The sequence below is a fragment of the Nicotiana sylvestris genome, chromosome 7 (genome assembly GCF_000393655.2).
Source record: "Nicotiana sylvestris chromosome 7, ASM39365v2, whole genome shotgun sequence".
NCBI lineage: Eukaryota > Viridiplantae > Streptophyta > Magnoliopsida > Solanales > Solanaceae > Nicotiana > Nicotiana sylvestris.
Window position 1 is genome coordinate 78,215,387 of NC_091063.1, and position 20,766 is coordinate 78,236,152.

Genomic DNA, 20,766 nt, shown 5'->3' on the forward strand with positions numbered 1-20,766 from the left:
TTTGTTTCTGTCTGAAATAATTGTCCTTCTTTCTTTGCCTTCATTTATTAAAGTTGATTGTTGAAAAATGATCAAAAAGTTTAAAGAAGGAAAATAAAGTCATTGATAAAATCATGACCCCCTCCCCCCCACCTCCCCCAAGAGGAAATTGCTTCTAATTGATATTGACCATTCTTGTAATGAATTATATTTATATTTTTAAAAATCATGTACCATATACGTGTATGTATTGTCCACAATATATAAGCGATGTCTCAAAAGTTTGACATATTAGTCACATTCCAGCAAAGAACTAATCCTTTTGAGATCTCATGATACCATAAAGAAATCCATATATGGTCATAGAGAACTTATCATTTTTTTCTCCTTTTATCACGTAATAATTTTGAGAAATAAAAAGCAACTTCTTTTTTCTGGAGCATTACAATGACTTTAGAGAGGTATCACTGTTTGATTTATGGATTAATGAACAGCAATGGTAAATGCAAGAATAATATTTTGGAGGTATCAAACGGTCAGAGGTCAGAAAAGATGGGGAAAGTTTTGCACTTTTCTAAAACACAATGACTCAAATTGACCCATGGGCTTAGTTTTGTCTCTTTCAATCTTAAGAATTAAAAGAAAAGGTCTAATGGTTCCATCTCAATTCATAAAAAGGACCATTGATGACCAAATAAAAGAGACCAGAAGAAAGAGCTTTTATTTTTTTATTTTTTTTACATACAGATTAAGTAGGCGTTTGGACATAAGATTTTGTAAAATTCGAAAAAATGGTGAGAAACTTTTCAAGTGAAAATGGTATTTGAAATTTAGAGTTGTTTTTGGACATAAATTTCAAATTGGGTTATTTTTGAAGTTTGTGAGTGATTTGAGTGAAAATTTTGAAAAAAAAAACTTTTTGTAGTTTTTCAAATTTTAGAAAATTTCCAAAATGCATTTTAAAGTGAAAATTAAAAATTTTATGATCTAATTTTAAAAAAAATGAATTTTTTCTGGAAAAATCTTCCATCAAAAGTTTATGTCCAAACGGGCACTAAGATGTGAGTAAAAAGGGTATTTTCTAATGGGTCGTGTAATAATAGAGAAGATATTTTTCCAAAGCTACATGTCAATATTATATCTGCACAGACAAATAGATTAGAACATCTTTTAATAGTCAGAGATATATTATTATTAAAATAAACAGAGATTTATAGAATCCGATGCATTGGACCAGGCCGCGGCATCTGCCCAATTACCTGTTTTTGACCGTTATTCCTTTCTGGACCACCTTAACGTTACGTACAGCGCGCTACAGGGATCAGGTATTTTTATTTTTTACAAAATATTCCTAATTAATTTTACCTGGGATTACAATAGCAACCAAACACTACTCCTCCCTCTTATGGCACATTAAATTTTTTTAAATTTTATGTCAAATTTATCCAAAAATTTATTTTCTATATAAAAGATCTAAAAATAAAATATACCAAATTTTGCAGGCATTATATTGAACCATTTCCTTCTAAAAATATTTATATTAAAATTTAAAAAATATCTTTTTAAATCTGTATGTGTAAACGATAAATCTCTAAAGTCATATATAAGGAAAAAAAATAAAACTAAAAATAAGTTTGCAAAGACTAACATTTGACCCTAATGACTTGGCACGAAATTTTTAAAAAAAAAATAAAGTTAAATATATAACTATAGAAATGTATTTTCTTTTTACATGTTAAAATGAAACAGTCACGGAGGAAATGACTTGGTAATTATTTCTCTTATCCACGATATTAAAACTTAAAAAAATAGAAAGTAGTGGTGTTTTCTTCAGATTCGTAACTTGTCTTCTCATTTTCAGCTGTCGTCGCGATTCTCGGTTTACTATAAACCAATAAAAGAAGAAGAGCAATTCCGTATTTATCGGTATATAGATCTGGAACTATCGTCTTCCTTCATTATCTGTGTATCCTTTCCATTTACGAATTTTGAATTTTTTTTTTCGTTATCTGACAGATATTTCGTGTAATTTAGCTGATTTTTTTCACCAAAAAATTCGGTTCCATTTCTCAAGACGCTGTTCATCCAGATAAAGGTTTGTCCTTTTTAACCGCTTTTTGCATTTAATTATTGCAGGTAATAGCCTATTGTGTACAAAATCAGCAACTTCATTTTTTTTTTTTTTTTTTTTTTGTAGGTGCATAGTTTGTAGATGGAAGGTGCTATAGTTCGAAGGGTTATTCCTTCTGATAACAGTTGTCTCTTCAATGCTGTTGGGTAAACTTTATTTCCATTTTACTTTCTGCTGATTTTCACCTTTTTTTTCTTCCATTGAAGTGGAGACGGGATGGATTTGAATCAATGTCTCGTTCTTCTTTGTTTATGCAGTTATGTGATGGACCATGACAAAAATAAAGCCCCCGAGCTTAGACAGGTTCCGATTTTGCCTTCAAAATCACTTACTTTTCAATAAAAAGATGATTTTTTTCTTATGGATCTTTGTTGCTTACCAATGTCGAGAGGTGATCGAAGATTATTTTTAATTTCAATGTCATGCCTAGGGAATTTGAAAGACATTCCTCAGGGTTGGGTACGAAATACCTCTTTAGACATCAATAGTGGACAGGAAATCTGCGTTTATAATAGTTTTGAAATAATTTGTTTGCCACAGGGAAAATTCAATTCAGGAAGATCACTTGATGTCAAAACAGCCAGTTTGTGATTTCCTGTTTATTAGTTCTATTAGTGAAAAATGACTTAAATCAGTATATATATATATAAGAAAGACTTGAATCAATAGGTTGATATGGTTTGATGCCTGGTGTATTGCTTATAAGTAAAGCTAATCAGTCCTCCTCATCCATGACTCTTTGCACATTTTAAATTTGAAGGTTATAGCTGCAACAGTGGCAAGTGACCCGACAAAATATTCTGATGCCTTTCTTGGGAAGTCCAACAAAGAGTACTGTGATTGGATTCTTAACCCAGAGAAATGGGGAGGTATGATATACTTGATGTCTGTTTTAAATTATCATATTCCTGCATTATCTCAACCTCTGAAGTCCTGTTGGGGTAAAACAATAAGTTCACTAGTCAATACTCTCCTTTTCGGTCCCTCCACAGATAGTTTTACAGTAGAACTGGGTGATAAAATCTTGCAATTAGTTGTCTGTCTAGTTACGATTATGTTTAGCTGGATGAACTCTAGTTTCTTGCTGCTTAGGAACAGCCCTTTCATATTTACTCGTTGTAGTTCTTGTTATTTGTATTGTGTTTTCTCATCGACATTTCTGACCTTTGAAACACTTATTTTCTTAAGGTGCCATAGAGCTTTCAATATTGACTGACTACTATGGACGAGAAATCGCAGCCTATGATATTCAAACCACACGCTGTGATCTGTATGGGCAGGTTAGTATTTAAGTAGTAGGATGTGTTCTACATGAGTAATTTTCAATTCCAAGTCTTCTTAACCACCTTTATATGGCTGAACGTTAAACAGGGAAAGAACTATCAGGAAAGAGTAATGCTGATTTATGATGGGCTCCATTATGATGCTTTGGCTGTATGGTGTTTCTCTCTCCCTCTCCCTCTCTCTCTCTCTACACACACACACACACACGCACCTTCTGGATCTTTCCGTTTCTACACTGGAAGAACAAGGAGAGAAAAAATGTGTTTATAGATCCTATAAATCGATGGACTATAGGCAAAGTTAAGGTCCCAAGTTGGACTTTGTCTGGACTCCTATCAAATCAATGAGATAGGATTAGTGATCTGAATCCGATATAACAATTGTTGAAAAAAGCACAGATAAATGATATGCTGGGTTAGTCTGTTGGGTTTAACGTGCTTTGGGTCATTTTGGCTCAAATTTTATTGTTATTTAATTTTTGTTGGGTTATTTTGTCCGGACCGCGCATAGCAGGAGCTTAGTGCACAAGGCTGCCCTTTTTTTTAATTTTGTTTTATAATAGCATATTTGTAACGGGTAGGAGCTCCTTATATCTTTGTTCTTGTGCTCGTTTAATTGGGTTTGTGCCCATCGCTAGTGCCATTCCTAATGAAATTTTGCATTTACCCATCATAAAAAATGTGAAATTACCCATCATAAGAAATGTGAAATTATTAGCTGCCAGTTAGTAGAGTATGAGATCATCAAGCTAACATTTGTATGAAGATTTTGCTATCGTTTGACAAAGCTGCGCGGAGTTTGATTTCCTTTTTTTAAGTTTATACTATCCCACTTACCCCTTGTTTCATGTGTTCAATCAATAGATGTCGCCTGCTGAAGGAGCTCCAGAGGAGTTTGATCAGACAATCTTTACTGTGCAGAGAGATGGGACTGTAGGACCAGCTGAGAGGCTTGCTCTTAATCTGGTTAAGGAGCAACAAAGGTAAGCATCAGAAAATTCCTTTGAAGCTTATGTCTTGACACACATTCCTCAAGAAATAAAGAAATCAGCAAGAGTTAGAGTTGGGGAAGTTTTGTATGGCCAGATGATAATGGGCTCAGATTTGATACATCTACCTGGTTCCTTAAGTTTCTTTGTTAAAATGCTTTTCCGCGCTATTAGTATAGGAACTAGTCTTTTGTGGTTAGTGTGCTGGAGATCTCAACTTTCTTTACTTCAGATTGATTTGTTATTTTTCCTGGGAATAATGCTTTTATTCTCTTCTGGGTGCTGAACGAGTTGGTATCTGATCTAACTTTTGTTACAAAGCGATATTTTGCCTAATTATGTTAATTGGAAGCTAGCAAGGGAGTTAACCAAAAGTTGGAACTATGAATAAACACAAAGAGTCAGTTCTAGAATAAGTAGAAGTGAGACGGATTGTGGTGCCTAAATGCGGACAACTCATATTTTTTGGTTCAATCTTCCAAGAGAATGGCATGATTGGTGAAAATGACGTAGAATTAAGATATGATGTTTGAATTTAAGGAGTACCACAAAAGTGTTATGCGATATGGAGAAACGTAATAAAATGAGATGCAAGTTTTATTGAACAATTGTGAGACTAACATGGAGTGAATGTTGAGTCTGTATGGTCTAACATATCCTATACAATGTATGTAGTAGAAATTCAGATGTTAAGGTTCGACAAGGTTAGAAATGATCTCATCAGATATAGCACAAATAGAGGATAAATAAAGAGAAAGCTGCTTGAGATAGTTTACTCAAGTGCTACAAGAACCTCCATATACACCGATTGGTAGGTGCAACACTGTTGTGGTTGAAGGTGATAAAAGGAGACGAGGTAGATGTCACATCACAAAAGAGAAGTTGTCTATGAAGACCGACAATATAGTGGAATCAAATCAGACTCGACTAGGAGTAGAACATAATGGAAGCAAAGAATCCATATCGGCATCGCCGACTAATTGGGATTGAGGTATAGTTGTTGTTAAGATTTACATTAGGTCTGGTATTTGTTTGGAGTAATGATAAGCGTACGATCTAGTGAACTCTAGTTCTAGAAAGCCCATCATTTGCCTTAAAAGATAAATTATTTAGATTGGAATTGGAATGATACTCTGGTTCAAGCGGAATTGATACAAAATATTCATAAACCTAACACTAATTGGTTTGAGATTGAGGCATAGGTGATTGGTTTATATATATTGCTTAATCGATTTGGTGCTTTATACCTATTTCCGGACAGCTCCCAGTGAGAAGTCTTTTCTCTAGTTTTGATCCATCTCTATTTCTCTCTATATTTATGACGTTGAGTTTTTCGTTTCCTTGTATTGTTTCACATGCATCAGCTCTTCTTTTTATCATGATAATTCTGAGTACCTCTTTTTGGTTGCTTCTCCTATTAAACATTATTTACCTGGATTGATTAAAAATTGTCGATTGCTGAATTAATATTTAGGGGCAGATCGTACTCTTCCGCTTGCTTACAGGAAAGTTAAATGATAACACAGTTGACTATACTTACGCAGTTAAATGTATACTAAAAAGCTTAGTATACAATATACTAAGCTTTTTAGTATACAATGGATAATGATGTGCGAAGCCAATACTGGATGAAGCTGTTCAATCAGTGCCATTTAGGACATGGCTGTTGTTGCCTCTGGCTTTATGGATCATGATTTCAAGCCATCAATGGGATTTGGAATCCTAGCTATTTAAATATCCTTGGTTACAATCTTGTGATATTTGATCTCCTTTTTTCGGATACAAGAGCTCAATCAAGGATTTCTTTATTCAATTAGAAAACGACATATCAAGGGTTTAGCATTTTATACCCTCGACACTCCCCAGAAAATGATATCCACGCTCTGGGAGCATCCGTGCATCCTGCAGCTCTTTAGAATCTTGTCAGCTAATCGCAATAACTCCTTCACTAATCCTGGTGTATGTAGGCAATCTGCAGCACCGTATGGTAAATCCCAGTTTTTCTTTTACTTGTCTCTTCCCTCATTTTAAACACTCAGTACTCTTGAATCATCCAACTTAAATAAGTTTTGGCATAAGTAAACTCCAGAATCAATTTTGAACAACCATATCTAAGTTAAAGCTGTCAAATTCATGCAGTGTTGGCAGCTAAAATAATAGCTATATAGCATGGGGAATTTTACTTTGGCTTGTCCAGAAGGCTAAGGTGCCCAAAAGCTCAAGGAGCTATTGGTAAACAGTCTGTTCTGTGTGTGTAAATATTCTGTACTAAAAAGGCTGCTAGTAGCCGTGACTTCTCAACTGGCTGTGCATCATCTGTTCAGCCATAACAACAACAAACCCAGTGTAATCCCACAAAGTGGGGTCTGGGGAAAAAAAGGACGTCTGTCAGCCATCTTATCGTTTATTCGAAGTCCATTCGATACCAGCTAACAGATCTGCAAGGTTGGGAATTGCATTTCAAGCCCACATTGTAGGGGTCGAATACAGTCTAGAAATACAGATTAGGGTTGTGATTTTGCTTCCCTTATGTTGCATGCCTAAAATAAATAATTTAATGATAGTGTTCCCCTTTAATAGCTTAAGGCCATTCAAACAATTCAACTATTTGACAGAAGTCATGAGTTCGAAGCTCTGTCTCATAAAGGAAAAAAAAGTTTCCACGTGTGGCCTAAGAATAAAAAATCAAGTCCAGGGCCATGCTTGCAGCGTGCGAGGAGGCGCGTGTTTGAATAGAAGACCTCTCTTTCCAATAGTTTAAACTTTTAGGTTATGCTTTTCATACAATTCGATTCCTTTGTAGCGCATTTACTAGTCTAAATATGAAGCTTTGAATAATAGAAGAGATTCATCACTCATACAGTTGGAGAGCATTTGTTTGTTCTGAAGAAGAACATACTACTATGATCATTTTCCTTGTGGGTCAAATCTACCCATAGTTCTCTTTGCTGAGTTTGTGGTGTAGTTGCTCGCATGGACAACAATGATAAGATGTCCTAACATGATAAAACTTAAGGATCTCTTAATAGACATTGGGCAGTTATACTCATGCATTTTGTTAGTTGGTGCGTTCTTGTCACTTAAAGTCCTCGTTCTTATGCTGCTTTGCGTTTATGGTTGGGTAAAATTGGTAAGATCTGAAGTTACAGAATTTTGAGAGGAATGGCATGATAAGAATTAGAGGATTTGCGGATAAGAGTTCTATAGATTATTTGCATTTTGAGGTTATTGGCATGATAAGAATGTGGTTGTGAGGACTTATTTTACTTTATGCCTTGATGTTTTTATTTTTTATGTGTGTGTGTGTGTTCTAATTCTGAGCTGCTGTTCTTTTTTATCTGATCTTATTTTGCTTCTAGGATATGAATAGAAACTACTTAAATCTACTAATCACCATGCTGTTGCACATAGCAGAAAGAGGAGCTACACTGATACAGCCAACTTCACGTTGCGTTGTGGAGTTTGCCAAATCGGGGTCGTGGGCCAAAAGGTTTGACCAGCACAGCATATCATGGCTTGCTTCTTGTTATTATTCTGCCTACTTTCTTAAACTTGTGCTTTTTGCTAAAAATTGCATTTGATATACAGGAAGCTGTTGAGCATGCACAAGCAACTGGACATGTGAACTTCCAGGAGTTCAAATGAATGAAACCCAAAGGACAAGAAACCAAGCAAAATATATTGATTTCATTTCTTTATACAAGTGGAAACCAATTCCATGAAGGTGTCTTCTTATGACTAGAAAGTTTTTCAAATTTCATAGGAAGGTGTATGGTCTACTCGATAAATAAAGTTATGATGATGTAGAAGTTAAAGTATGAAAGCACCCTGTTTATTTTGGTGATGCAGTTGTTGTGCAATAGAAAATTGTCTTGCATTTTAGACAGAGAAACATTATTGAGTTCTTATAAAATTTCTAGTCTACATTCAGTAACAGAAGAGTTAAACATTGTAAAAGGAACAGGAAAATGCTAGCATATCACGAGTTCAAATGATCTAAGATTAAAAAATAAATAACTGCGATGGTAATATCACAAATTTCTAGCCCGAGCCCGAACACTACGATTACATGAATGAAATCATTAGCCTTGATAGCTTGAGAATATGGTCCCACTGCAGCTGGACCCTTCTCAGTATTAATTAATAGACTACTTTTTACGAGTACCTAATATCAACCAAATGCATCATAACCTTGGGGTGCCAACAGTAATTTTGGAAAATATGTACATAATATACTATATCAATTTTGGAAAATATGTACATAAAATATCTAATTTACGGAGAGACCATAGGTTCACATGTACCGTAATTACACCTATAAATTCGCCCCTGATCACAAGTAATAGTACAACTTTAGACAAAATAACAATATCAATGAGAAGTTACTCCTATACATTCGTTACTATTGTATATATTTGTAGCAAAAGGAGTACATTTAATTCATCTAGGACAGGTGCATAAACTTTTTCTTTAACTGAAGTAAGTGCAGTGGACGTGCATTCACGGCTTATATGTTGAATCACAGCCTGAATCAAAGTAAACTTCGAGTTCTGTCTTCATTATCCGTACTATCATGCCTTTCTTTCTTCAGGGCTTCAAGAAGAGAAGTGACGGCACGTTTCTGTTCTTCTGCCTAACAAATCATTTTAGGATGTCAACCAATCAGTCAAGGAAATTTTAGTTTTAAATAAGAAAAAAGATGCATTAGCTCTTCAATTACAAAAGAGTGCAAGAAAATAACTGAGACCACCTTCTCTAACATAGCCATCAAGTAACTGATCTCGTCCTTTTTGACTTCAGATAGGTAGTGCCTCATGACTTCTTCAGTATTGCTCCTGCAAAATGACTAGCTATTACTAGAAGTTCTCTATATTTTCACTGGCATATAAGACTCCATGAAGCATTAGGACCGAAAGTAAATATACTAACACTTAAAAAGATAGAAGCCTCAACAACCATCAACATTCTCTCATTTAAAGAACCATGAAGAAGTTTGCTTAATAGACAGATATAAACTAATTGTATGTTTTAGTTTTACTAATTAAAAATTCAGTATCTGGATAGGCGGTATCCACCATGACCGTAGAATTACATATCTATACCTATTGGTAGTGAAATGAGAATGCTTTTTCCTGCTCTTTTCTCCTTTTCTGGAGTTTGTAGTCCATGTTTTTCAGTTGACCATCCAGACCACATAATATCTAGCATGCACTAGACATTTACTACCTTAAGAGTTGACCCAAGGATATGTATTATATTCAGAGATACTTTAAAAATCTATACATAACCATAGGCCTTCGTGATACACATGTAGTCCAACAAATGTACAAGTCCATCTATTGAATCACATGGAAATTCACAAAAGAAATCCAGTTCCAATTTCAAGAAACCAAGAATAGCCTGTGGAAGATAACTATTGTGCTAATAGTGCATCGGTACATTGACCATCAACAAATAGCTTCTACACTATAGAAAATCAATGCTACATTTTTCGTTATTTTCTCACGTTTAAAGAGTTATAATAAGTTATGATTCAACTTCTACGTTAAAGTTCTCTTTCAGGTCAAATCCTTTGAGAAATTGGAAAATCAGTAGTCAATAAATCTTTTGACTCTGTCATGGTGGTGTGCAAACTGTAAAGTTATTAAGGTATTAAAGCTGCACAAGTGGATTGTACTGCACTTGGCAAAGTATAAAAGCTAACAAGACAGTTCAGAGGTAGCATGGGAAGAATAAGATGAGAAGAATAACCAAAACCAGAGAAGCAGAAGTATAAACTATAAAGTATCTAGACAATTTTGATGCAAATTATAGTGTACAAATGTCTGTTCTTCAGATACACCTACAGCACAAATCCTTTCCTAGAAGGTCATTTTTCTTGTTACACCACAGGATATATGCATGGGTTTGAGGACTCAAAAACTTAGTACTCTATGTCACTTGTAACAAGAAAGACTGCTATAGCACTAAGGATGTTCGTCACAGTTTTTTAGCACATATGCGCAGGTCCAGTTATCATCTAGAGTGGATTTCCTTCACGTGGTGTGACCAAAACAGAAAAATAGAATTCCAGAAAGCTTTTTCTAAAACAATAGTGGGTAAAAAGAAAACCATTCTAATCCTGCTTATGCAATTTTGCAGAATGGGAGTAAGCATACCTCTCCAGAAACAAGGGGTTCAAGCTTTCTTCCAAGTGTTGTTCTTCCACAAGCTCCTCCACCATGTTTAGAGTTGTTCCTGCCTACAAGTAGAAAACACGATCCCAAGGAAAACCATATCACACACATTATTCCAACTTAACAACCAAAACTCACATAAGCATTCCAGGTTAACATCATATCAAAAGAAATGGTATTGGAAAATGCTTTTTTCTTAATAAAAGAATTCAGTCAGCTGAAATGTGGACATAATCAACTTGTTGGAATCTGTCTTCTACAATATCGATTTGCATGCGCAATAAGTTACATAATCAAACGAATACATGAGGGAGCCAAAGAATTTTTAAGGAAATTTAGGGCCCCTTCATTAAAAATTCTCATACAGTTAATTTCCTTCTCTCTTATGAATCTCTTCTCCAACGGCATAACTAGGTTTTGCAAGGCAGAGCTTTCTCAAACAGTTTCCAATACATGGAACCTTAAGGTTCCCATCAGGCATAATAGAATAAATGATCACAGTAAATGAAATTCTAAATGGAGGTCAGCCTACACTTAATCCATATGAAAGCAAAGCTTTATCTGAAATTCTCAACATTACAATGAGAGAGACTTCTATGAAAGCACATTTGATAATCTAGATAGGGATGACAAGTGGTGCGGGTGCGGGGCGGGTTCTGTTTTAACCCCGCGAAATTTCAACCCGCCCCGCCCCGCATAGAACTTTCACCCGCGTCCACCCGCCCCGCACCTACACCCGCATCCACCCGCCCCGCCCCGCTTAAGTTTTTTTTTCTTCTTTTCATTTTATTAGTTTTATCTCTTTTTAATCCTTTGGCTAGAATTTTCATTTTGGTAAGGATTTAAGCTTGGTCTGAAATTGTTGATGTGATTTTTCTCATTTCACCATGGTATATACTATAAATAAAATATTTTAAACTATCACACTCTGAGTTTGTAATAGAAACCAAAAACCATAAGAAACTGACTGGAAATATTGTTTCTAGTTTGGTTCCATTTAGTTAAGAACTTGCAAGATGTCACGTTTGCAGAAGAACCTGGAGTGCTACAAGATGTTCCAATTAAACTAGGACAGTTCTTCATCACGATAAGAATTCAGAAATCTAAAATAATTAAGGACATAAAAGTAATATCTCTTGAATTTAAATAATAATAGATTATATCACTTTGATTTAATATCGGCAGTGCAATCTAGTCAAAAACTTTATATTAAACTGTAAGGGTAGCTTCAGTCTTCATAAGATAGATAACCGAGAGAGGAAGGTGAAAGCCGAAGAAATTAGCATAGGCGGAAAAGTCGAAATTCTGTAAAAAAATTAATCTGAACCCACACCCGCACCGCACTCGCATAGAATTAAAAAAAAAATTATTTCGACCCGCCCCACCCCGCACCCGCGTATGCCTAAACCCACCCCGCCCCGCATGTGTCTAAACCCGCCCCACCCCATTGCCATCCCTAAATCTAGACGTAAATTGACAGATATTTTCCAAGAACTTCTCTTTTCAACAATATACAATCCTCAGCAATGCTCTATTATCTTCAGATTTTGTCCAAAAGAGGAACAAGTCCAAGAAGAACTTATATCTCGGTCGAAAAGTACACATCCTGAAAAGTTAGTAGTGCAGTGGTCAACTGAAGACCAGTTGGCACTTGGCAGTCCTCATAGACTGGGGGTGTAACTTTTGCAAATCTTTATTCTTTTATTCACCTTACAATATGGACGCCAGGAGAATCTAGTTTAGCTGTCAGCCAAGCGGATAAGTACGCTCTTGAAGGACAGAAAATGAAATTTCACGTTTAAACTTAATCATGATTTTTTACTTTCAAAACCATATTTTATTAGAAGTGGAGAGATGTTTTAGTAGAAAAGAGAAGGTAGAGTAGATCTTGCAGAATGCTTAGTTTTGAAGCAGCAAAGGGAATATTTATTATGTAAGGTTTATTCAATTTTTACTTCTCCAGAAATAGGATGCATATTTTCTCAGAATAACTTTAATTAACTAAGAAGCATATGATATGTACCTGTGTCTCCTCGCATAGAGACTCAAATTCATCCTGCAACATTTGAAACAGACAATTCAACATTGCCTTCCAATTAAAGGAGAGAATAACAAAATCTAACAACTAGTATATTTGATATAGTCAACTCATATCTGTTCAATTCAAAATGAGAAGCTCGTCAAAATTCTATAAGTTCACTAGTAAACATGGAATAATACTTTGGAATAGCACTATAACTACAACCAAAATAAACCCAATAACAGGGTCATTAAACAAAACAAAAATGGAGAGACACTCTATATGTATTCTCTTTCCACAAATAAGAACTATTATCCAAATGACCCCTGGTCACATTGAGAAGGAATGAATATTTAATAAGAAGTTTCAAAGAATCGCACGTGCATTTGACTATAATATCTTAAACACAAACTAAAGATTCATTTCATGTATCAATTTTCCTTTTAATTTGGGGGGGGGGGGGGACAAGCAATTTGAGGATTTGAAGTAAAATAGACTTCTTTAAGTTCCTTTGACGGAGAAGAGATAACACATGAAACATGAAGAAAGCAATAGTAAGCAGGTATGCGTAATATTCCAAGTTCCAACTGATAATGAATCATCATGTTATAGAGTAGAACATCTAAACACTAGTATTCTTCAAAGCTCTCTCTAAGCAAGAAGCATCATGTTTAGGGATTAAACCTAAACATCAGTTGAGCTTATTGTGAAATAGAAATACCTGACACAAACCATGTATTTGACAGGCTATTAATCAATAGTAACAGTTAGCAAGAGAATCAATTGAATAAGTATTCAATCACAAGTAAAGATTATGCTTGTAGTGTTTTAAAACGTATACATCAATTGAATAAGTATTCATACATCAAACAGACCAAGCCCTAGCACTAATGGAACAAAATCAAAGATGCTTGAGATTAGGAAGGTTCATCAAAACTGCCGATTAAACAAGCACAGCAATTATTACTAAACAAACCGAGATGATTGATAGCAATAAGTTGTACACATCTTTATATTCTTCTATTAATTAATTTATTTATGAAGAAGGTGTTTAGGCTAGCTTGCGGGCACCTCCATTATTCCATTAGGTATCTGCTACCTCCCATCAGCCCAGGCGTCGCGTAACTCTGTCCCCCAAGGATTACGCAGAAGGCTAACTTTTCACCCTAACACATAACCTTCATTCTTTGTAATAACAATAAACATAATTCTGTGCATTAAATTTCACCAAGGGAAAAAAAGGCCATTAAATTGTATTCACGCTAAAGCCAAACCTCAAGAAACTCAAAAGAATATATCTACAGATTCACAAAAAGATGATGAGAGCCAAACAACCACAACTACATCCATATCTGATCAAGTTGAGTCTAGCAAGCAAAACAGTGTAAGCACAGAACAAGGAAAGAACATTCTGAATAAGAATAAGGAATCTCCTAAACAAAATGATCCTTCTGTTCAAGAGAGAGTTGACAGGAAAAAGAAAAAAGGAGGGAGAGAACTGCTATCCAGAGAATCATTAGCAACGAAAAAACACAGAAAAAAGAGATTCAACAGCATTTGGTGGAAGATGAAATTGTCTCAACTGAAACTGATGCTAATAGAGAGTGCTTAGCTAAAACTAATGAGTTAGTGGAAGTTATTTCTAAGCAACCCAGATCAAATGTTAACGAAGAATGTCAGCCTACAAATATTCAGTCAGTGGAAGGTGTTTCTAATCAACTTGGAAATGTTGATAAATTAGATGACAATGGGAACAACTCTACTATGCAACAAAGGAATGGTGATGCTGAAGAAATATGTACTACCATTGAAACTGAAGCTATAGAGGGTGAAACTCATTGTTCAGGAGTTGAAGTGAATAAGGATAACAATCAGATAAGGAGAGAGAAAAATTTTGGAGCCAACAAGATGATGGTACAAAGAAGAGTGGTAGTGGTTACTGGATCAGAAGAAAAACAATCTTTGTGTGTCCCGACAAATCATCCAATCACCACGAACAACTCTTTTCAAAATCTTGATGAGGTTACTAATGAAGAGCAGGTTGATCCACATGAAAGCAGCCTTGAAAACCATAAGAATGCTACTACAATAAGCAATGTCCAGCATATAAACAATGAGAAAAACAATGGAAAACTTATATATATTCCTCTGGAAGACAAAAACAATGAAGGAAGGGCCAATAATTTTGTCCCTAGAGCAGGCAATCTAATTAACATAGACTCCCCTATCTCTGATCTGGAGTTACATGACATAGTCGTGCAACAAATTACTGAAGTCATCGACAAAGGAGGAATATCACCAAGAGGCACCAAGACACAAAACAAAATTACAAAGAAAACTGCAAATGTTCCTTTAACAAGAGGCAGAGGAAAAAAAAAATCAAAAACCCCCAATAATTGTTTTTTAATGAATAGTTCTATCAGTTGTAACATTAGAGGGGTTAAGTCTAAGGGTGCTTTCACTAGACTCAACAACTTGGTAAAGAAACATAGAGCTTCTTTCATAGCTTTGCAGGAGCCCTTTGTAGACAACAGAAAATTGAAATACTACAGGAGGAACACTGGTTTTCCAAATGCAGTTGCTAACTGTAATGGAAAATATGGGTTTTGGGGGATGGGAATTACAACTGCAGTGTTGTTAGTAACAAAAAGCAGCAGATTACTCTGGATTACTATGGTCTATGCCAGCACCAATTCAAGGAGGAGGATAAGACTATGGAATACCTTTCTAATATTAACAATCAGATTGATGGCCCTTGGACCATCATGGGTGACTTGAATGTTATTATGAAAGCCAGTGAAAAGAAGGGTGGAAAACTTCACAGGCTTAATTGTATGGATGAGTGTGGGATGACAGATGCAGGATATTCTGGTACTAATATTACTTGGACTAATGGAAGAAAAAGAAAAAAAAAGGATCTTGCAGAGGCGGGATAGAATTCTGTATAATGGTTCTTGGTCTACCATGTTTCCAATATCAACTGTTTATCATCTACCAAGGACTGGTTCAGATCATAGTGTTTTGATGTTTAAGTGCACAGGAACAGTTATCCCTCCTATCAAATACTTCAAGTTTTTGAATTTTTGGGCTGAACAACCAGATTTCATGAAGGTAGTCAAAGATAGTTGGGATGAGCAAGTTCAAGGAAATGCCACGTATTCTCTTCATCGATAGCTTAAAAGACTATCTCATTGTCTTAGTAAATGGTCTAGGGAGAGTATTGGTAATGTTTTTGATAAAGTGGATGAATTAGAAAATAAATGGCTGATATGTGAGCAAGATGACAATGATACCAACAGGATCAAACTAAATTGGCTCTATGCAGAAAAAATCAAATGGATGAATATGCAAACATCCATTCTTAGACAGAAAGCTAAGATAAACTGGGAAGAGGAAGGTGACAGCAATGGGAAATATTTTCATAATGTTATAAGGCAAAGAAGGAAGAAAGCTTACATTCACAGAATCAAGAATGAGGATAATTGGATCTATGGCAATGATAAAACTGCTGATGCAGCAGTTGCATATTATACCAGCCTATTCTCTCAACCTCATCAGGACTATGATCTGGATTTTATAGAGAATTGATAGAATCATTACAGAGGAGGATAACACCATGCTCCAGAAGTTTCCTACTAATGAAGAGATTAAAGCGGCTGTCTTATCCATTAGCTCTGATAGTGTAGCTGGACCAGGCAGATTTAACGAAATCTGTTGGCATATCATTTCTGAAGATGTTTGTAATATGATCAAGGATTTTTTTGAAGGAGGAAAGCTCACTAATTTTTTACTCATACCTGTCTGATTTTAATTCCTATAGTGGACTCTCCTACCAACTTTTCCCAGATGCGACCTATTAATTTGAGTAATTTCTCAAACAAAATCATCTCTAAAATCCTCTCTAACAGGCTGACTGACTTGTGAGCTAAATTAGTATCTGAAAATCAAACTGGTTTTGTTAAGGGCTATCCTTTTGACTCAGGAGATAGCTCAAGATATCAATAAGAAGAATAAAGGTGGAAATGTTATGATCAATTTAGACATGGCTAAAGCATATGATAAAGTCTCCTGGCACTTGCTTATGGCTGTTCTGAAAAGAATGGGTTTTGCAGAATTCTTCATGGACATGGTATACAGGTTACTATCTAATGTGTGGTATTCTGTGCTTATTAACGGCATTAGATATGGCTTTTTTCAGTCTACTAGAGGATTATAGCAAGGAGACCCTCTATCCCCCTAACTTGTTTATTCTAGCAGCAGAGGCAGTATCTAAGGCTTTAAATTATCTCCATGAAAAGGACAGGTTTGTTGGATATACTATGAATAACAGGGGTCCTAAGATCATCTTGCATATGCAGATGATTTAGTTATCTTCTCGTCAGGGGAAAAGCATTCCCTGAAACAAGTTATGATGATCCTTCACAAGTAAGAAAATACTTATGGTCAAGACAATAGTAAAGACGAGTTTCTACTTAACCTCCAACTACATTTCTGATCATCCGTCATCGTAAAAATATGATCAGAAAGATCACAGGTTAGAAGTATAATCCTTTCCCTTTAAATATTTGGGTTGTCCTATTTACTCTGGTAGAAAGAAATTTTGTTATTTTGCAGACATGTGAAAGGAAGTCATAAATAAGACTGGTAGCTGGCAAGGTAAGTTAATATCCCCGGTGGTAGAGCTATCTTAATCAAGAATGTCCTTCAATCTAAATCTATTCATACTTTAGCTGTTGTTTCCCCTCCTAAAACTATCATTAACCAAATTGAGAAACATTTCTCAAACTTCTGGGGAACAGATGAGAACAAAAGCAGATACCACTGGAGCTCATGGGTCAACCTTTGCTTTCCGGAGAATGAGGGAGGTGCTGGCTTTAAGAATCTGGTATGTAAGACATTTGCAGCCAAAAGATGGTGGAGATTTAGGGTCAATAATAACCTTTGGTCTTGGTTCATCAAGGCCAAATATTGTCCCAGGAGTCGCCCAGCGGCAAAATCCTTAAGAGTCGAAACACTCTGCAGCCTGGAAAGAGCTTATGATCATTAAAAAGGAAATTGAACCCTACATTCTTTGGAAAGTAAGTGAAGGAAATATCTCACTTTGATGGGATAATTGGGCCGGGATTGGTCTTTTGGGGTCCTATATTCAGAGGGATAAAAAACCTGGCAACATGAAACTTATGAAATCTATTAGGGACAATATCTGGGATGAAGCTGCTCTTTCCAGATTGGTCCCTCTTAATTTGTTGGATCATATCCGGAAAATTCCCATTGGTGATAGACTATTAAGGGATATCCCTATCTGGATACCTACCTCCACTTGTGTTTTCTCTTGTTCCTCTGCTTTTAACTACTTAAGAAAGAAAAAAGAGATTCTTCCTCTTTGGAAAGATATATGGAAAGTAAATGAAGGAAATATCTCACTTTTAAGATGTCTTTTATTTTGTGGAGGGCAGTCAAAGGAAAACTACCAGTTGATGAGACTATAGGAAAATTTAGAAAGAACATGGTGTCCAAATGCTTGTGTTGTAGGAATCCAAAGAATGAAACCATCTCACAAATTTTTCTGACAAGTGACATTGCATTTCTAACTTGGAATTTTTTAGGTATCCAGTCCAATGCTTATTCTATGCACATACCCTTCAAGACTGGAGGAACAACAATAACAAAAACCCAATGATGAGAATTATGATCCAGGAAGCAGCCATATTTCCGGGAACTTCGGAAATGCTGGTGTTCAATTAAATATGGGAACAACAGGATTTCAGTCTCAAGAGTGAGACAGGAAGTTCTATTCCATCTAAAAATCTATATGAGAAGAAAGGGAGTCTTTATGGATATGTCTTGGTCCTGGCTTCAGCTTTGTAACCAAAACAGAGAGATACAGACCTACTATCAGTGGCAGAGCAGTCATATGGGATAAACCTCCAGATGGATGGCGGAAAATTAACACAGATGGTAGCAGTCAAATCCATACCAAGATTGCAAGGATAGGAGGAATTGTTAGGAACAAAAATGGAGAGCTCATCATGGCATTTGCTAAGAATCTCCAGTTTTGCAGTAACAACCAACCTGAAGTCCAAGCAGCCTAATATGCCTTGAATTGGTGTCTCTACAATAATATCCAAAATGTTATTCTAGAAATGGACTCCTCACTGGGGATAAACATGCTGAAGGATATTTTCAAACCTCCATGGAAACTAACAGATGATATCAACAACATGAAGCAGATCATCTTCTCTCAAAGGGTAGTAGTGCAACATTGCTTTAGAGAGGGGAATGAAACTGTGGATGCTCTAGCGAAGTATGGTGCTAAACTCAGTTTCCATGCTTTTAGAATCAAACAAGTTAGGAAAAATTCAAATGTTTAAAATGTATAGTAGTGTAGCTATCTTGTACATCCTAGTTTGTATATCATAGTCTACACAGGAAGATGATTCTGCATTGCTAATTGTAACTAACCAGGCTACTGCCTAGGAACAACTCTTTTTTTGTAAGCTTTACTTTCTTGGAGAGGTTAGGCAATATGTCCCCCTTCTCCATGTCTTCACCTACTGAATTTTGATATATAAAGGTTAGGGGTCATGCCTTAACCCCTACACCACAATGGTGGCTTTTGCTGAAAAATAAAAAATAAAAAATAAAAATTGTATTCATGACATACCTCTATACTCTCGGTCAAACCAGTAATCACCTGAAACGGAACAAAACATTCATAGGAGAAGAAAATAATTAAGCTAGTGAAAAATATGAAAATAACTAGAATAAGCTAAAAACAGGGATTTAAATTATATACACTGACATTGAAAAAAAAATTATTGAGTACAGCAAGCTATTACTCTATTTTATAGGTTACTATAAGGTTTGCTATGAAGATTTACCTATTGTTGTAAGTCAATTTAACCTATCATGCAAAACATTTATCACCGATAGTGTGTAAAACTTAAACTCAAAAGGATTTCAGTTATATCCGCTGACAATGTAAATAACGTTTACACCACATGTCAATTTCTATACAGATGAACTTAAACTCAAAAAGGATTTAAGTTATAGGCTTATAGCATAATCTAAGAATGCCACATGAATGTAAATAAGTTTACACGGAACTTAAACTCAGAAACAAATCGCGATATCTCCAAACTCCAGTGATGAATTTTAACTTACTTAATGAATAAGTCCAATTTCCAACTAGATATTCTAAATTTCTCAAATTCTGAAGCCTTTAGAAAATATGTTAAAAACGAATAGAATAAGAACAAAAGCTAACCTCAAAATATAACCGATGAAGTCTTTCAACTTCTGCTGGAGTGAAATTGGGGAAAGTTTCACCAAATTTCTTCAATTCATTCATCAAAAAAGAAGACAATAATTAAAGTAGTGGTTTTAGGGCATTTCTCAAATTAATGGTATATTCACGAGAGGGAAAAAAAAAGAAAAGTTTTTTTATTGTACCTTTCTAGAGCAAGAATTTAACAAGCTGCGTATTCCAATCACAAAAGATTTTTTCAACTTTGAGTAACTTGTGTTCTCCATTTTCAGCAATGACGGGAGACGGGAGACTGAAAATGAGGTGAGGTCAGAATTTTGATTTTTAGCTTTATATCCGTTTGGTATATTAGGTCAGAATTATTGGATTTGCAGGTTTGGACCAGTTTTTGACACCCTTTCAAACGTAATTAATTAAGGAAATATTTCAAAGAAGTAGGAGGAGAGAGGACGGCCGGAAAGAGTAGGGGGAGAAAGGCGGCGCCGGCAGTGAGAGGGGAAGAAGAACAAGACGGGAAAGAAAGATGAGGGATGTGAGAGATCGGTTGTTCAGTAGCCGTTAGGGCTGTCAGGTGGGTCGCAGATAGAGAGAAAAGTTTCGAAGAATCCATTCAATTAAACGCGTGAATTGCACAAATAGCCTTTTTGGGGCCACTCTTTAATATTTGTTTCTTTTTTAAAAAAAAAAAAAAGTTTTGCAAATGCTTTCCCCATTGAGTTCAATTCTACAAAGAACTTTCCCCATAAAGCTTCAGGCATGAGCAACTATTTCATGCACTAAAAACGGAGAAGGCAATGATCTCTATCATAACTGCAAAGATTCAACATCAATTTTTGCTAGTTCAAAATATTCAAACATTTTATACCAGAAATCAAATGATGTATATATAAATAATACTTAATTTATAGCAAGGTTAATTTC

The 20,766-nt window shown here is 35.4% G+C and overlaps 2 protein-coding genes across 3 annotated transcripts; one reads left to right on the top strand and one right to left on the bottom strand.

Moving 5' to 3' along the window:
* Nucleotides 1-1,796: 1,796 nt before the first annotated feature.
* LOC104228589 (OVARIAN TUMOR DOMAIN-containing deubiquitinating enzyme 2) lies at nucleotides 1,797-8,306 on the top strand. Of its 2 annotated transcripts, none has more exons than XM_009781066.2 (10): nucleotides 1,797-1,905; nucleotides 1,996-2,074; nucleotides 2,177-2,256; nucleotides 2,368-2,413; nucleotides 2,871-2,979; nucleotides 3,299-3,390; nucleotides 3,482-3,544; nucleotides 4,258-4,376; nucleotides 7,797-7,872; nucleotides 7,971-8,306. In XM_009781066.2, exons 3-10 carry the CDS (start codon nucleotides 2,192-2,194, stop codon nucleotides 8,025-8,027), a joined length of 627 nt encoding a protein of 208 aa, XP_009779368.1. In that variant the 5' UTR covers nucleotides 1,797-1,905; nucleotides 1,996-2,074; nucleotides 2,177-2,191; the 3' UTR covers nucleotides 8,028-8,306. The 2 variants fall into 2 exon arrangements, with proteins under 2 accessions (XP_009779368.1, XP_009779370.1); XM_009781068.2 differs by having other exon boundaries at nucleotides 1,799-1,905; nucleotides 2,014-2,074.
* Nucleotides 8,307-8,592: 286 nt separating this feature from the next.
* On the bottom strand, nucleotides 8,593-20,766 carry LOC104228591 (uncharacterized). The gene is made up of 7 exons (XM_009781069.2): nucleotides 20,031-20,766; nucleotides 19,846-19,914; nucleotides 19,243-19,272; nucleotides 12,582-12,614; nucleotides 10,541-10,623; nucleotides 9,133-9,217; nucleotides 8,593-9,015 (listed from the first exon to the last, which is right to left on the bottom strand). Exons 1-7 carry the CDS (start codon nucleotides 20,109-20,111, stop codon nucleotides 8,914-8,916), a joined length of 483 nt encoding a protein of 160 aa, XP_009779371.1. The 5' UTR covers nucleotides 20,112-20,766; the 3' UTR covers nucleotides 8,593-8,913.

Coding starts and splice junctions, on each gene's coding strand:
- LOC104228589 (XM_009781066.2), top strand. CDS start 2,192: ATGGAAGGTGCTATAGTTCGAAGGGTTATTCCTTCTGATAACAGTTGT. Junction 3,391..3,481: donor GCTGTGATCTGTATGGGCAG/GTTAGTATTTAA, acceptor AACGTTAAACAG/GGAAAGAACTATCAGGAAAG. Junction 3,545..4,257: donor TCCATTATGATGCTTTGGCT/GTATGGTGTTTC, acceptor TTCAATCAATAG/ATGTCGCCTGCTGAAGGAGC.
- LOC104228591 (XM_009781069.2), bottom strand. CDS start 20,111: ATGGAGAACACAAGTTACTCAAAGTTGAAAAAATCTTTTGTGATTGGA. Junction 10,624..12,581: donor CTCTATGCGAGGAGACACAG/GTACATATCATA, acceptor TTCTACTTGTAG/GCAGGAACAACTCTAAACAT. Junction 9,218..10,540: donor AACCCCTTGTTTCTGGAGAG/GTATGCTTACTC, acceptor GTCATTTTGCAG/GAGCAATACTGAAGAAGTCA.